The sequence below is a fragment of the Podarcis vaucheri genome (assembly GCF_965113315.1).
Source record: "Podarcis vaucheri genome assembly, chromosome: 4".
NCBI classification, from domain to species: Eukaryota; Metazoa; Chordata; class Lepidosauria; order Squamata; family Lacertidae; genus Podarcis; species Podarcis vaucheri.
In genome coordinates this window covers 86787011-86803110 of record NC_138762.1, presented here as the reverse complement: position 1 = coordinate 86803110, position 16100 = coordinate 86787011, and the positions used below count along the sequence as shown (strand labels likewise).

The window sequence follows — 16100 nt, the reverse complement described above, 5'->3', positions numbered from 1 at the left end:
TCTGTAAAATAAGAATTGGTGAGGTATCTATCAACAAGTCATGTCACTACTAAATCGGCCAGATATGTTGGTCAGAGTGAACACTCTCCAATAGAATTTATTTGCAATAATGTCAGAGTTGCAGCTGACCCATAGTCTTGCGTGCAAATTTAGTTCTTAGACACCTACCATGCAGGGTTGCTCTGAGGATGAATGAGATATGTGTTGCTAGAAACTTAAATAAATAATATATTGTCATGGTTAGGGTACCCATGGACTGGCTGCCTCTAGGTTATGCTACGGCTGGTTTTACCAACCAGCAACTGATTCAGATAATAATATGCTCTATTTATAGATTGGGGTCACAAATATCAGAGCCAGAGGGCCATCCTCTGCTGAGCACTTCCATTATATGTATCGGGTGGTGGTCAACTAGGTTTTACTTAGAGTAGACACACTAAAATGAATGAACATGACTAAGTTAGGTCCATTAATTTCAATGGATCTGCAATGAATAAAATATAGTTGAATACCATCCATTACCTATATAGGCAAAGAGCCCTGTGAGACCAGCCAGCAGTATTGACAAGGACTAGGCAGTCCAGTCTAGATGTTCTGTTGTGTGGTGGAAAAGAAGGGTGGGGAGAGGAACATATAGGCCTTCTCCTTTCTGTCTTCGATGTATGAATGCTGGACACTGTCACTGACTGTATAGCCACTGTTCCAGTTAACTTTTGAAGCAAACAGAAAGCTGATAAGGAAAACCTACACTGCCACCTTTTAGTATTCTGGCTGAGAACTGCCCTATGACTTTCCCCCTCTGTTCACATTGCAAGTGAGGTGATTGTCCTGCAGGGTTAATCTTTAATTTCTGGGGGATTTCAGAGCAATCTTGGCTGCCAATGCATGTTGGCTGGGAAGGAAAAACCTTATCTGAACTGGAATCATACCGGACAAGAGGTGTTCTCTTTTATTGTTAGATGTTTGGAGGATGCAGGGAACAATGTCTATGGCTGTAAGCTACCCCAAAGGGCATATTTGTAATGTACTTACTTTTTAATAAGCTTTAGTAGGTCATCTATGGAAACACTCTGGAGCAGGTGTGAGTAATCTAGACTTCAGATATTCAACCTAAATGTACAGTGGTACCTCGGGTTACATACGCTTCAGGTTACAGACTCCGCTAACCCAGAAATAGTACCTTGGGTTAAGAACTTTGCTTCAGGATGAGAACATAAATCGTGCTTTGGCAGTGCGGCGGCAGCAGGAGGCCCCATTAGCTAAAGTGGTGCTTCAGGTTAAGAACAGTTTCAGGTTAAGAACGGAACTCCGGAACGAATTAAGTTCTTAACCCGAGGTACCACTGTATTGGGCCTAGGGTTATTAGAATCATAAGGTCATCTAGTCCAAACTCCTGCAATGCTTCCTGCTATTTGAACCTCTCTGCCTTATAGGAATTATGGGGTAGCACTCCTGATGCCATGATACCATAAAAAAAACAAGAAGTGAGCTACTCTGGTTGAGAACTGCAGGCAAGTTTCTTTGCAATCGGACGTAAGGCTCTGTGATTGTTGACTATGATATAGCCGGGATGGCAGATAAGGACAGGACTCATGGGCATAGCCAGAATTTATTGGGGGGGGGGGGTTGAGAGGAGGCAGGACGGACACCCAACTGTCATCATCCTTTGGCTCTGCATAGGAGATTCGGAATGAAATGTGTCAACAACAGCTGCTTTAAATTAACTTTCGTTTGACCCCAGGTGCTCAGAAAAATCCGTCAAAACAATCTCCACTTTGAGTTAAGCATTTTTATTTATTTACTTGATTTAGGGGGAGGCAGCTGCGCCCCCATGGGTGTAGCAAATCAGTAAAAATCAATACAAATCAATAAAAATGCATAGCTAGCTGAGGTTCTGTCCCCCCCCAACAACAAAATGCCTGTCCCCCTCAACAAATATCCTGGCTACGCCAATGTCTTGAGTTGGTGGGGGTGCGTTGGCGAAGCGCGAGAAAGCAGATTGCGCGGTCCTGACCACCCAAGTATACACGTGCTGCTGCTGCTGCGTCCAAGCGAGTTCTCCTCTCCAGCTACTGCGCTCATTCGCCCCTCCGGCGCGTTCTGTCTGCGGCGCGGGCCCCGCCCACCGCCGCCGCGCACCCCTCCCCTCCCTCTCCGCTGGGAAGCGGCCGCCCCGCCTCATTGGAGGAGAGGCGCGCGAGCCGAGGCAGGACGGGAGGAGGCGTGTGCCTTTTCGCTCGCCGGAGCGGCTCCTGATTGGTGGAGACGCGCCGAGGTGAAAGGGCGGCCCGTAGGCCGCTTGAGGTAGAGCTCCGGAGGCTGAGCCGACGATGATGGCGGCGGCGGTGGCCTCTCTGCGCCGGGTGGGCGCTTGGCAGCAGCGGCAACAGCAGCAGCGCGGAGCTCTGGAGCGGCTGTTCGGGGCGCGAGCGGTGAGGCGTCCGAGTGGGACCCCCTCAGGCGGGTGGTGGGAGGGACGGGCGAGTCCGCAGCTGCAGCCAACCTGAGGGGGCGAGGCGTTCGCCCCCTCGAACCGGCCCCAGCGTCCCTGCCCGAGGAGGGCTCCGCCTGCCCCGGCGTCCCGGCATGGGCTGGCTGAAGCGCCCACGAACTGGGTCGGGGACGTTTGCGCGCACGCGGAGGGTTAAGTGCAACGGCGCAGCTCCCCCTCCGGGTTTGCAAGCGTGGAGGTTGCGGGCGCCGCGCAAGTGCCCATGTCACGCCTGCCTTGTCATGTTGCAGCTGCGCACCTATGGGCTTGAAATGCGCGGCGGGGTCTCACGTGTCTGCGGGTAAAGGGGTTTGCAAGCGAAGGCGCTGGACGCCGTCTCCTCCCCACCTACCCGCGTTTGGGAAGCGCCTTCGCTCAGAGCACGGCGAAAGAGGGTCCTTTGTGATGCTCCTGTGTGGTGATGCGTGTCAAACACGGAGACAATCCTGTGCAAGAGGCTACGCGTGGAGTAGCATAGGCGTCCTTGTGAATGGTGTCACCTTCCTTCGAGAGGATGTTTGCCTTACCTTATGGCTTGATTGCACGTGTCTGTTTAAGAGCATATGAACTAATGCTTAGGCTGAGGAATGCTATAATATGGTTCCAAAAGTTATTGTGGGTTCCGGTGTCAGGCATCACACCCTTGAAGGTTAATATACTAATTTCTCTTTTGCTCTGGCTAACTGTGTTGTGCAGAGGTAGCAAAGGGCACAGCACATATTGCAGTCAGGTAGGCAGGCACTGCAATTTGTGACCTGGATTTTGAATATGTCATAATCACTTGCACCTTTGGCTACTCTGAAGTCCATATAATCAACAAAGACCTGTGTTGTATTGAAGCCCTATCCTAATGAATTTTTGACTAACATAGGTGGAAAGTGATATTGAAATGAACTAAGTACTATAGCATCATGCTTGCCCTAAATGACTTTTTCTTTGCTCAGAGAAAATTCAAGAGTGAAGGATCCAGAGGCACTTGTTGCACCATCCTATGTAAGGTGGACTTAAAAAAAAAGACAGGATATTCATAATTTAGTATCCCTGTAATTGATTTTTATAGAGAAACCCCATATTGTTCATCCATACACTCAAAGTTTGCTCTGGCATGGCACTTCTTCAGTTCAGGTGTTACATCATACTTTGAGTTTTCATGCTTTCTACAAGTGTTTTTATGTCCCATTCTAACAGTACTATCCAAATACATTTTAATGAGAATTATAAAGCAGGTGCAGGAATAATACTGAGGGACAGTTATTGAAAAATTATTCACCTCTTTGTACTTGTATGCACAGAATTTTTCTTAACGATAATTTGTCTATATTCATGTATATTATAATATGTATGGTATATACAGTTATCGGCTGTTCTTTAAAGAGTAAGAACAACCCTCAATCTTTAATACAGTGTCTGATCTGGAGGAGGAGAATGAGATGGCCATTACTTCTTTTGCTAGTAAGCTTATGCAGTGATGTGATGATGTCACATGGATGTGTGGACAATACTGCAACTACTTTGCCACCATTGCCATTCAGTATGGCTGAGATATATATGTTTTTGTTGACTGAGTACTTCATTACTTGGCATGGTAATTAGATTTTAAAAATATCCGAGTTGCTAAGGAGAGTTAAAAAACAATGACTATCTGACTGTTCTAATAGAAAGGGCAGTCCTCTTTGTTTCTCCCCTCCAAATACAGGTGTGACATCCCTTGTAATTGAGTCTAAGTTAACTTGTTTGCCTTAAATAGTCTCAAGAAGTTCTGCCACAATAGCTAACATGCTTATGAAGTGTTTTGGAAGCCTGTCTTCTGTTAAAATTAAACCTTAAATTACAGGTTAGGTAGGTAAATGTTTAATTTCTGTTAGAGTTAAAAATTAAAGTTCACAGTGAAGCAGTTGAAAGGGTACATTTATCCCCATAAATCTCAAATTGCCTGCTTTGCATAAATCTGAATTAAGCTACCACTGTCACCTAACATAACTAGCTGTAAATGTTTTGTAGTTGAAGTTCAGTTAGAGGCTTATCAGAGGCCAATACAACACTGACTGTACAATATAAAACACAGTGAGCATTAACCACCCATTTAACCTGTAGCAGTTTGGTAGTTGCAAGCAAGTTAAGGCTAGTAACTATGAAAGGGTAATGTATAAAACTACAGGGATGTGATAGGCCTGCTTAGCCCAGTCCTGTTCTTACAGGTTTGTGCTGCCACACCATACCTGTAGAGGCCAAACTGGACAAGAAGCTGCAAGATCTGTGACTGAATTTTGTTTTAGTCCAAAAGAATCACGGGGGTATAAGCCCATACTGAGTCCCCTACCTTGCACCTTTCTCATGGTCTAATGCAGGGTTTACCAAACTTGGGTCTCCAGCTGTTTTTGGACTACAGCTCCCATTATTCCTAGCTAGCAGAACCAGTGGTCAGGGATGATGGGAATTGTAGTCTGAAAAAACCCCCCAAGTTTGGTAAACCCTGGTCTAATGGGTTCTACTGTTGCAGTTATTTTTGCTGTGTGGAAAACATACCTTTGCATGTGTATTTTCCGCTGCAGCATCTTGGGAGATTCTCAGTTCTCCGTTCTCAATCTGATTTGCTGAGCTGCCCCTACTTTGGACACTTCATTAATGAGTTCTGATAATGCTCACGCATGTTGGTCTCATGTACCGTACTTGCCATGTTAGGAACTGCTGAGAGGCAGTATTATGTTCCTATCACTAGCTCAGTGAGGGGTCTGGGAGCACCCAGTGATTTAGTATTGTTGAAGATGTGATTGGGAGACTACCGAGAGCCTCTGTAAGCTAGTCTAATCTTTACAAGAAAGACTATTACTGTGCAGTGTTTATGGCAAAATGACAGTTACTGTCCCCAAATCCTAACTACATTGTGTAGCGTAATGGTGCCATTGCATGTGACTGTGGATTGACAAGAAAACAGGTTCAGTATGCTCTGATCATCTAGTTAAGGAACAAGTCATGTACCAAGTCTCCCTGGTAGTTAGCCACTTTTACTTGTGAAAAGCAACAGGGGCGGACTTGGGTAATATGGCTCCCTGAGCAAGGACAAAATTTGGTGCTGCCCCAGATACCCCCTTCACCTTTTGTTATGCACATGCCTCAAGTACACTCTGTCATAGTTGCAACAACTCAATTGCACATCTGACCAGGACCTAACTTTGAGTAGCTACCCATATAAATACAGGTTTTATATTACTACTACTACTACTATTATCACTACTACTATTATTATTTTGTATGCCCTCAGCTCACTTCCCTGTGCAGGGGAACCACCCACACCACACTAAATTTGGTGCTGGTTGCAAACTGTGTTTTCTGCAGTTGATGAATTCATAGACATGTTAAGTTTGGAAAAATACAGCTGTTTGTCAAAATTATAATGTGTGATGCAGATTGGATTCCTGGGCAAGAAATAAGTAATCTCCATTTTTGATGTTTGTGTGAGTGAGCCACACTTAGCTAGCTAATATGGCACCATCCATTCACAGTAGAGAGGTTTTGGCAGGTTTGCAGAAGTACAGATATTCTGCAGAGAAATACAAAACCCCTCCTCAATTTGTCCCTCTTTCTAAGAGCCCAGTGAATACAAAGTGTGCTTAGCAGGTATGTAATGTTGGTTGACTGTTTCAGTGTAAGGGTGGTGGAATGCAAAACTAGGGGAGAGGAAGAATGGAGTATAATGGTCACTGTTTGAAATTCCCCAGGTACCAGGTCAGTTTTGTGACTGCAAATGGTCCACTTGCAACCAAATGCAGATGTCCTGTCACTGGCTTGGCGCCCGACATCTCCACCACCTGACTGGTGTGCAGCAAAGTTTGCTGCTGCTATGCCACCAGTGTGGCAGCAAAATTCGTGAGAGGATTACTTTTCAGGGTGGTGCATCCTTCCTGGGGTTAGTGCTAACAATAACTGGCTTTGATAAGACTTTGGGCCTAGGTAGGGCGCGGCTGCAATGGCCAATTTTTCTTCTTTTCTGCCAAGGGCAGGGAGTTCAGGTTGAATGCTTAAGTCTCAGTGGAATGAGGCCAATGAACCAACTCCAGTTATGAAGCAGCAGCATGAGAAATTAGCCAGGCGCCAGGCACATTTTGCAACTGGGGATTGTCAGAATACAAGCACTTTGAGAAGTCTTGTCACCATGTATGGGGACTGAGACTCAAGAATAAAATTTCTGCCACTGGCGTTGAGGGCACTGGAGGAGAAATACTTCCTCCACTGTAGCGCAAGTTCATCAGGCTGGAGCCGAGGGCGCAGGAGGAGAAATGCCTCCTTGCCCATCTCCAAAGTAGGATCGCTGCTGTGGAGTGAACTGCCGCTTCCCCTACCACATCATGGGTCACCTTTGTAAAAAGGACAAAATGGCAACCCAACCGCCTGTTTTTGCGCCCATAATCAAGGTTCCATGAGCCAAGTGGCAGATAGTTTTTCTTTCCTAGTTTCTGGCACTGGGAAGTAGGATGCAAAATTTCTCACATTTCAAGGGTCCAGACCAGAGCTTTCCAAACACACAGTGTGTTGGCTGCAGTGTGTAGGTATGTCGCACGAATGCTCCCCATGCTCTTCACAGGACTGGAAAGGGGTTAGTTTAACCTCTGATTTGCTAGTAAAACTGAATTACTGTCATGAAATGATGCATGTCTAAAAAGTGTGTCACCAACATGAGAAGTTTGGAAAGCTTTGATCCAGACCCTCATCCACCTTACATTCAGTATTACATTTGCTGTTTCATTGGATGTTTTAATGTGTTGCAAAATGCTTTGAGATTTTTCCATTAAAATATAAAGTGATATAGAAAAGAAATTAACAACAGCAATAGTAGTAGTAGTAGTAATCCACTGGAAAAAAATATGACCAGACATTCCGTTGAGGCGATAGCAACCTAGGTTTAAGGTGCCATTTGGCGATTAGCTTATATATCCGAGTTTCTAACACTGAAATTCATGGAGGAAGGCAAGGCTAACCGACTAGAACAGTGAATAGGAACACTCCACATTGCAACATTTTGTTGCAAGCACCACTGCTTTAGAAGATTTTTTAAATATTTTTGTTAAATTTCCCCTATGTAAACCAAATAGCAAACTGGAATTTCCTGACACACATAAAAACTAAATCGAACCAAGGCTGGCATAGGATGTCACATTCACAAGAAGAAGTGGTAAAGCATGTTATCTGGATATTTGCAATAAGATACAGACAGGCAAGTCTGTTGTAAGAAACGAGAGAACATTTATTGAGATGGCTCATCAACTGTTGGGCTTATCTGTATTATCCATTTAGGTAACAATTACAACTTGACTCATGGTAGGTTTGCTAGTGTCTTGAACATATTAAGCTTAAAAATGCATTATCCCCATGAGAATAGAGTCATATGTGCCAGGAGATTTCTGATAATATGCTGTGAGGTTGCTTTCTGTGTTGGAAATGAACGGTTCATATGTGTACTTGTTTTTTTGGAAACTTGAAGACTGTAGTGAAAATTAATGTACAAATCTATTATTATTCTTTAGTTTCTTACATTGATAGAATAGATACTGCCTTGGTATTTCTTCTTGAAATTAGACCTGGTATATAAATTATTTTAATAATATATACATAAAAAAATCAAGAGAACCAACATGGGAAACTGGCTGAGAAGATTTTGAGAATTGCTTTGGTAATTTGAGCTGTTTATACTACAGTCCAGAGAAGTCTGTGCAGGGTTATTAGAATGTTAACAAGATTCTTGCACAGACACCCATACTTTCTGGAAGAAAAAGCTGCTCAAATTACCAAATATTAAGCTTTTAAATTTGACCCAGATTCTGTACAGATGTATGTGCCTGCTAATATAAACAACTGCCGTAATTTGAGAATGAAATTCTTTTAAATTTTATAAACTAGGGATTGCTAATCTGTGGCTGCCTAAATGTTTTTGTACTGCAAGTCTCTTCATCCTTGACCGTTGGCAGTCCTGGCTGGGGATAACGGGAGTTGGAGTGCAACAACATCTGGAGAGCCACAGGTTAGACACACCTATTATAAGCCAAGCAGCTTGCATCAAGTCCCACATGTATTAAGGTTGCACTTCTCTTCTGATTCTTGAATATATATATTTTTATATTTAGAAAGGGAAGTTGCCATGGGTGAAAAACATCTCTGGAGTCAATTATATATATTTTTTCCTGGAGAAAAGAAAAAAAGCAAGCAAGCAAGCAAACTACTTATAAATGAAACATGTGACTTCTGATATCAATGTAAACTTAACTGTAGATTTGGTACTTTTCCTTTCCTGGTTGTAAGGCCAGAAGGTCATTGTTATACCAATATTATCTTCATAAATCTCTGCATTTGGTTGCCAATATCCATTCGTTACGATTCCCCAGGACTGCAGATGTTACAGGAGTAGAAATATTTGTTCAACACTGAGGCTTCTATGACATACACCCTTAAAAATTTTCTCTACAGCAGCTGGTTGGGTTTGAGACAATCTGTGTACCACTTTGGCTCTGCTATTTAATTTCCTCTTTTCCAGTTCCATTCACTCTGAATGCAAGAATGGAGTCAGATCTGGATCAGAGTTTCCTGGGACGAAGGAAGTTTCCTGTTAAACAACTCTGGGAATTGTAGCTCTCTGCAGGGAATAGGAGATTCCTAACAACTCTCAGCAGCCTTAAACTAAAGTTCCCAGGATTCTTTGGGGGAAGCAGTGACTGTTTAAAGTGGCACGATGCAGCTTTTAATGTATAGTGTAGATGGGGGCATGAGGCTGGGTTCATACCCCCACCTGGCCATGAAGCTCACTGGGTTACCTTTGGCCAGTCACTATCTCTCAGCCTAAACTATTTTACAGGTTTGTTAGGATAAAATGGAAGGAGCAGGCAGAACAAGACAAATAGTAGGTCCAGTGGCCCAGTGTCCTGAACCCCGATGGCAAGTCTTGCTGGTGTAAACAGTCACTCTAAGTGACATATTGCTTTCTCCATATTATTTACCTACTTAATTGATATAACTGCCCCAAATAGAAGTACACTAGGAAGTCAGTGTGGTGTAGTGTTAGAGTAATAATAATAATAATAATAATTATTATTATTTATATCCCGCCCATCTGGCTGAGTTTCCCCAGCCACTCTGGGCGGCTCCCAATCAGTGTTAAAAACAGTACAGCGTTACATATTAAAAACTTCCCTGAACAGGGCTGCCTTAAGATGTCTTCTGAATGTCAGGTAATTATTTATCTCTTTGACATCTGAAGGGAGGGCGTTCCACAGGGCGGGCGCCACTACCGAGAAGGTCCTCTGTCTGGTTCCCTGTAGCCTCACTTCTCGCAATGAGGGAACCGCCAGAAGGCCCTCGGCGCTGGATCTCAGTGTCCGGGCTGAACGATGGGGGTGGAGACGCTCCTTCAGGTATACAGGACCGAGGCTGTTTAGGGCTTTAAAGGTCAGCACCAACACTTTGAATTGTGCTCAGAAACGTACTGGGAGCCAATGCAGATCTCTCAGAACCGGTGTTATGTGGTCTCGGTGGCCGCTCCCAGTCACCAGTCTAGCTGCCGCATTCTGGATTAATTGCAGTTTCCGGGTCACCTTCAAAGGTAGCCCCACGTAGAGCGCATTGCAGTAGTCCAAGCGTGAGATAACTAGAGCATGCACCACTCTGGCGAGACAGTCCGCGGGCAGGTAGGGTCTTAGCCTGCGTACCAGGTGGAGCTGGTAGACAGCTGCCCTGGACACAGAGTTAACCTGCGCCTCCATGGACAGCTGTGAGTCCAAAATGACTCCCAGGCTGCGCACCTGGTCCTTCAGGGGCACAGTTACCCCATTCAAGACCAGGGAATCCCCCACATCAACCCGCTCCCTGTCCCCCAAAAACAGTACTTCTGTCTTGTCAGGATTCAACCTCAATCTGTTAGACTAGGACCTGAAGATCAGAGTTCAAATCCCTTCTCAGCCACGAAGCTCCCTGAATGACCTTGGGCCAATCCCAGCCTCTTAACCTACCTCACAGGATCGTTGTAAGGATTACCTGAAGAGGGGCGTGAACCATGTACTTCTTGGACAAAAAGGTGGGATATAAATGCAACAAAAAGCTTACCTTCCGCTTACCTGCCTAAGAAAGCTGGAGGGACCAGCCAGATGGAGATGTCAGTCGCCAACCTGGCAACCGAAGATCTCTATGTGCTCGCAATTGGATCTTGTACCAGTAGCAAAATATGCCTGGCGCCTAGCTAATTTCTAACACTGGGAAGAATGCAGCAAGAGTCTGCATAATGCAAATTTGAATAGCGGTACTTACAGCCAGGACTATAATGGTTTTTAAATAAAACATTTTCTGTTTAGTTGGTTAGCATTTCATTCTTTAAAACTGATGGGGAACCTAGGGCCCTCTATGTGTTATTGTAGCTATAGACTACAATCTGCATGATTCCTGATCGTGGCTGCTGCTTGGAACTGATGGGAGCAGAGTCCAACAATTGAAGGGCTATAGGTTTCTCATCCCTGCTTAAAAAATAGTTTATCCTGAGGCATGTTGTTCATTCACATTAGTTGCACCATTTTTTCAGTGTTGGCCTGAATAATTGCCTTTGTGTTAAAGTCACACGCTCTCTGTCTGAATGTTGGCTGATACTCTATTATATGAATGTATAAAATGATCTTAACAAATTAGAGAACTGGTATAAACCCACATATATAAGGTATTATTAATCACAATAAAAATATGATCAGATTAAGATGATATAACTGGAAAAACTGGCTAATCTTTAGACATGGTCTTGGAATAGTGATAATAATTGGTGGTTTATCGTAGTAGTTTTCAACCTGAATAATAAACTTTTTGTCTGCCTTTTTCTTTAACCAAATTAAAATAGGAATTTATACAGCCTCTGTGTCTGAGCACTGACTTGTGCTGCTAGCCCTCATATCTAGTGGAAGAAAGACTTCCCTACAGTGGCTTGTGCTTTAACTTCTGCCATCAAAGAAGCTTATTTCCTTTCATTCTTTCTGCTCTCCTGTGTCTTTCAAAGGATAACACTTTTTTTACCTGTTTGTGTAAACCATCCTTTGGTCTTATTATTTAATCATGTGGTAAATGCATTGTAACCTTTTCTCTGGGAAGGGTATGCAAGCTTCCTCACAGGCCTGGTGAGAAATGGTTTTATATTTTCTCTGAAGAATTTTAGAGTAGGTGAAACATTGGAGTTCGGAAAGAGTGCAAGGGGAATGCCTAATAGGGTTCTCTCTGTGTGTGCCATTTTATCTTTACCCATTGTTCTTTGTGGCTAAGTGACAAAAATGCCGGCCTTTAATTTGTCTTGTTTCTTGGTCTTAAAGTGGCAGAACTGTTAGAAGTGACGTTCAGTAGTTATCTAGGGAAACCATCCCACTAGATGTGTAGCCCTCCAGATGTTGTGGACTAGGGCTGCCATCAGCCCCCCAGCCAGCATGCCACTGGTCAGTAATTACAGATGTTGTCCACAACATCTGAAAGGCATCACATTGGCTATCCCTGATCTAGAAGGATCGTTTCCCTGACTGCTTGCACAGCAAGAAATTCAGAACCTTGAATTGATAAATGCAGCACAGAACATATGCTAAAGAGTACAGTGGTACCTCTGTTTAAGAACCGTCCGGTGTAAGAACGATTTGGTTTACAAACTCCACAAAACCGGAAATAGAGTCTTGGTTTGAGAACTTTACCTTGGTCTAAGAATGGAATCCGAATGGTGGAAGGGCACCGGCGGCAGGAGGCCTCATTAGGGAAAGCGTGCCTCAGTTTAAGAACAGTTTTGGCTTTAGAATGGACTTCCGGAACGGATTAAGTTCTTAAACCGAGGTACCACTGTACTTGACAAGGAAACCATAATAAAGATTCTTGCTGCATTGCTGATACTGTTTTGAAAGCCTTATTGGAACTGCAACTGTTGGCATCTGTCTTTGTTTGTGGCACTGAAGTGACCTCCCTGGGCAGTGTGTATAGAGTTCCAGGGCCGCCCTGATGATAAAGACCCCTCCTCCTTCTAGTCCTCTCTGATATAGTCCAAAGGAAAGCAGAGAATATATCATTTGTATTTCAGGCTTCTTTCTCATTTCTTTTCTCTTTTGCCAGACCTAGTTTGCTACTGCTATAAATGTGCCTAGTAGCAGTCAGGATGCTTACATGTCACTGGCCACTATGGCTTAGATCTGGATTTCCATGAATGGAATGGAGCTATCCCACTCCTGCAGCCCCTGTGTCCCCCTGGAAAACTACTACTGATGGCTTGAGAAACCTCTGGAATGGCATGGGATTTGGTATAGGAAGCTGCAGTGGGAATTGCTGAAAACCCAAATGGATGCCATGTTGTTGTTTTATTTCATTGTTGTATTATGCTGGTAATTTGCTTTAAATGTCTTAATAATCTGTACTTGTCATCTTCCTTATTTTATAGTGTATTGCACAGCTTTCAAAATGGAGATGGTACCTTATCACTTCTCGTGGGTTGCACTCAACGTCGTATGATCCAAATGAAAAGGTAAGTATTGAAAGTCCTGAGTATCACCTATAGCAAAGCTTGAGCATGCTTGATTCGGCAATATAGTTGTGGATGATACTATTTTAAGCTTTTTCTCGACTGTCATCTTGGGACCAAGCTGTCTTTTGTGTTTGCTACTGGCAACCTGTCCGCTTCCCTCCCCCACCCCAAAAAACGATAGCATGTACAGTGGGATTATCTAGTATTTTACTGAGTCAGTACCTCCACCTATTTAAAGAGCCTAAAATTCAAAACCTTTTTATGGCTGCAGACTGTGAACTGATGCCTTCCAGTGAACATTATCAACACGGTGGCTTATTTTGAACATGTGCCTGAAACTCACCAGGTTCTCTCTAGCCATAATTTGTTTGGTGGCAATGAGTGAGTTGCTTTGTGATCTGTGCTTGCCTTCATTATGGTTTGCCATTGCACAGGGATGCCATCTCTGTGGGGCTTTGGGGCTGAGCCCCCCCAATTTTCAATGGGGGGGCTGGGCCCCCTCAATATTCCTTAGGCCACATGGCAGGAGGAGGCCTGACAGGGCCCTTCGTGCCCTCCAAAGGTTACCAGTTTTACACACAGCTTAATTCCAATATATCAAAATTATTTGCATATATTGAATTACTTGGAGTGAACTTCTTGAGGAATCCATAACATATTTCTGCAGGAAAAGAAAAAGCTTAAAAGTGAACACAATTCAGAAGTTAGGTGCTTCTGTTGCTTGTGTTAAGTAGTGTAACTTCAGCCTTCTTCTTTTACAGCTTGATTGTGTATACACAAATAAAGAGCAGCAAAGTGCACCAATATAACTTTCAGCAAAGAAAAATGTAGCAAAACTGGCTGGACTGTAGTGCCCCTGTTTTACTGCTAGCTGGGAACCAGTGCATGCATAATGAGGCTGAAACCTTGATAGTATTTAAGAGCTCAAAAGAAGATAAGGGGATCATGTGCGCATTCTTCCTACCAGCGGTGAATTCCCTGTGACAGTTTTACAGTGCAATCCTAGACATGTCTACTCAGAGGTAAACCCCCTTGAGTGCAACAAGCCTTACTCCAGGTAAATGTGTATAGGATTGTAACTTCGATTGTTGCTAAATGATGCATCTTCAACAACATTAACCATGGACATTGCTAATTGGGGTTTTAAGATAAATGTTGGTGCCAGTGTATTTCTTAACTAAGGTTAAGGTAGGAGAGGCTGCTGGAAGGGCCATGAGCACATAACCTACTCCTAAGTAACAGCTAAGAGATTCATCCTGTTATATATGCCTAGGCAATATGAATGTATGTGAAGAAGCAGCAAATCAAACAAAAGCCATTTTACTTTGATTAGCAACTCCATTGTTAAGCGCTTCATTTCCTCAAGTGAAGCTAAATCTTAGCTGTATCTTTTCTCCCTCCTTCAGACATTTGAGAAGCTTCTTATTGCCAACAGAGGAGAAATTGCCTGTAGAGTAAGTATAACTTCCAAAATTGCAATTATTCTATTTCATGACTTTAGTTATCCGTTTAGTTTTAAAACAGCTTTGTTTCTTTCCTCCTCCCATGTCTAGGTAATTAAAACATGCAAGAAGATGGGTATTAAAACGGTTGCTATACACAGTGATGTTGATTCCAGTGCGGTAAGTACTTGTCATGCAAATTATTTTGCTGGATTTCCATTGCTGGCTCCTCAAATGCAAACACCAAAGTAATAAGGTTTCCACCATTATATTAGGGTACAGTTTAATAACGTGTTACTAAGTGACACCCAAAATGAAACTTGGTGGCACTTTTTAATAAAATACAAATAGGAGTCCCAGGCATTGTGGCCAGTAGTCAGGGGTAGTGGGAACTGTATTCATCGGTGGGCAACCTCCAACCCCTGGTCCCATCCACCTGTCATAATTGGCCTGGCAGATGCTTGGGAGGTGGGTAAGAATCCAGCCTACTGCCTGTATGCAATTCCCCACTCCTCCTGCAGTCCAGTGACATCTGGAAGGCACCACACTGACTGTTCCTATCATCATGTCCCTGGTTGCAGTGCATCCTAAGCACATGCACAATATGCTGTGTTCCTTTTGTAAACTAATAACTTGACAACAGGGGTGGTGTATTGGCTGTAAGCTGGAAGTTGTCGTTGGAAGTATTGTTTCCATCATAAGTTTATTTATGCGCCTGGGGGGGGGGGAAGCTCTCTCAGCTTCATTCTCCATCTGCAAAAATATTACCTTGACCTACCTTATAGTATTGTTATAAGAATTGCTGAAATAATATATGTGAAAGATGGAGAGATGGATAAAAATGTTAAGTGTGAGAAGAAGTCGTTAAGGAATGTTAATGTCTTCATTAGCAATGGTTCAAATTCCTTTTTTTTTTTGCTATTCTGCAACTGAAGGTTAATTTGACTATAAAAATAAAAGTATTTAAAGCTTCGTTAAGTATTTGTATAGTGCTCTTCATAAGAAAAGATTGCAAGTTGTCATGCTTGAATCATTTAATGTAGGCAATGCATTTTCTGCTTTTTTTGTAGACTGTGGAAGGGTAGGCACTTCAGTCTGAAGTTTTGCGTTCCATTAAAAACAGTGTTTTTGGGATGAAAGTTGTTCCTCTGCCATGAGTATGGTGTTGGTGGTATTACTATGTACAATAAACCCCTAGCATTTCTTTTATGTTTTACATACGTGTAGTTAAAATTTTTATGATACATAAAGAACAGGGTAACACTAATTGGATGGGAAGAAAAGAAGTTATAGCATAAAGCAGTGAATGAGGGATAATTTTATTTGGCATTTTTAACACAGCAGGGACTCCATATCCTTAAAATGTAATAAATGACTTGAAAATCCCATGGGAAGGTAATTACAGGAATTTTGGTTGTGTAAAAGATTATTAGTGTTTACTTCAGTGAATTAAGGTCATCTTAGTGAGGACTTCAGGTGCTACAGAATGTTTAAAAATCCAAATACGTTTAGGATTGCAGATTATGTCATCTTGATGAAACAATTATCCCCATCACACAGTAAGATTGTTTAGCCTTTTCTCATTGAAATCTGTGGGATTTAAGGTTTTTAACTTTGGTTGGAAGATAAACACGTGTATGAAGTGTTGTGTAAATTGTGA

General features: G+C 43.0%; 1 protein-coding gene across 1 annotated transcript in view; it reads left to right on the top strand.

Moving 5' to 3' along the window:
- Positions 1-2270: 2270 nt before the first annotated feature.
- PCCA (propionyl-CoA carboxylase subunit alpha) overlaps positions 2271-16100 on the top strand; it is a 225490-nt gene continuing 211660 nt past the window's right edge. Inside the window, exons 1-4 of the mRNA XM_082218633.1 lie at positions 2271-2432; positions 12915-12998; positions 14405-14452; positions 14552-14620. Coding sequence (XP_082074759.1) covers positions 2331-2432; positions 12915-12998; positions 14405-14452; positions 14552-14620 — 303 coding nt within the window. The 5' untranslated portion in view covers positions 2271-2330. The remainder of the gene's footprint in view (positions 2433-12914; positions 12999-14404; positions 14453-14551; positions 14621-16100) is intronic.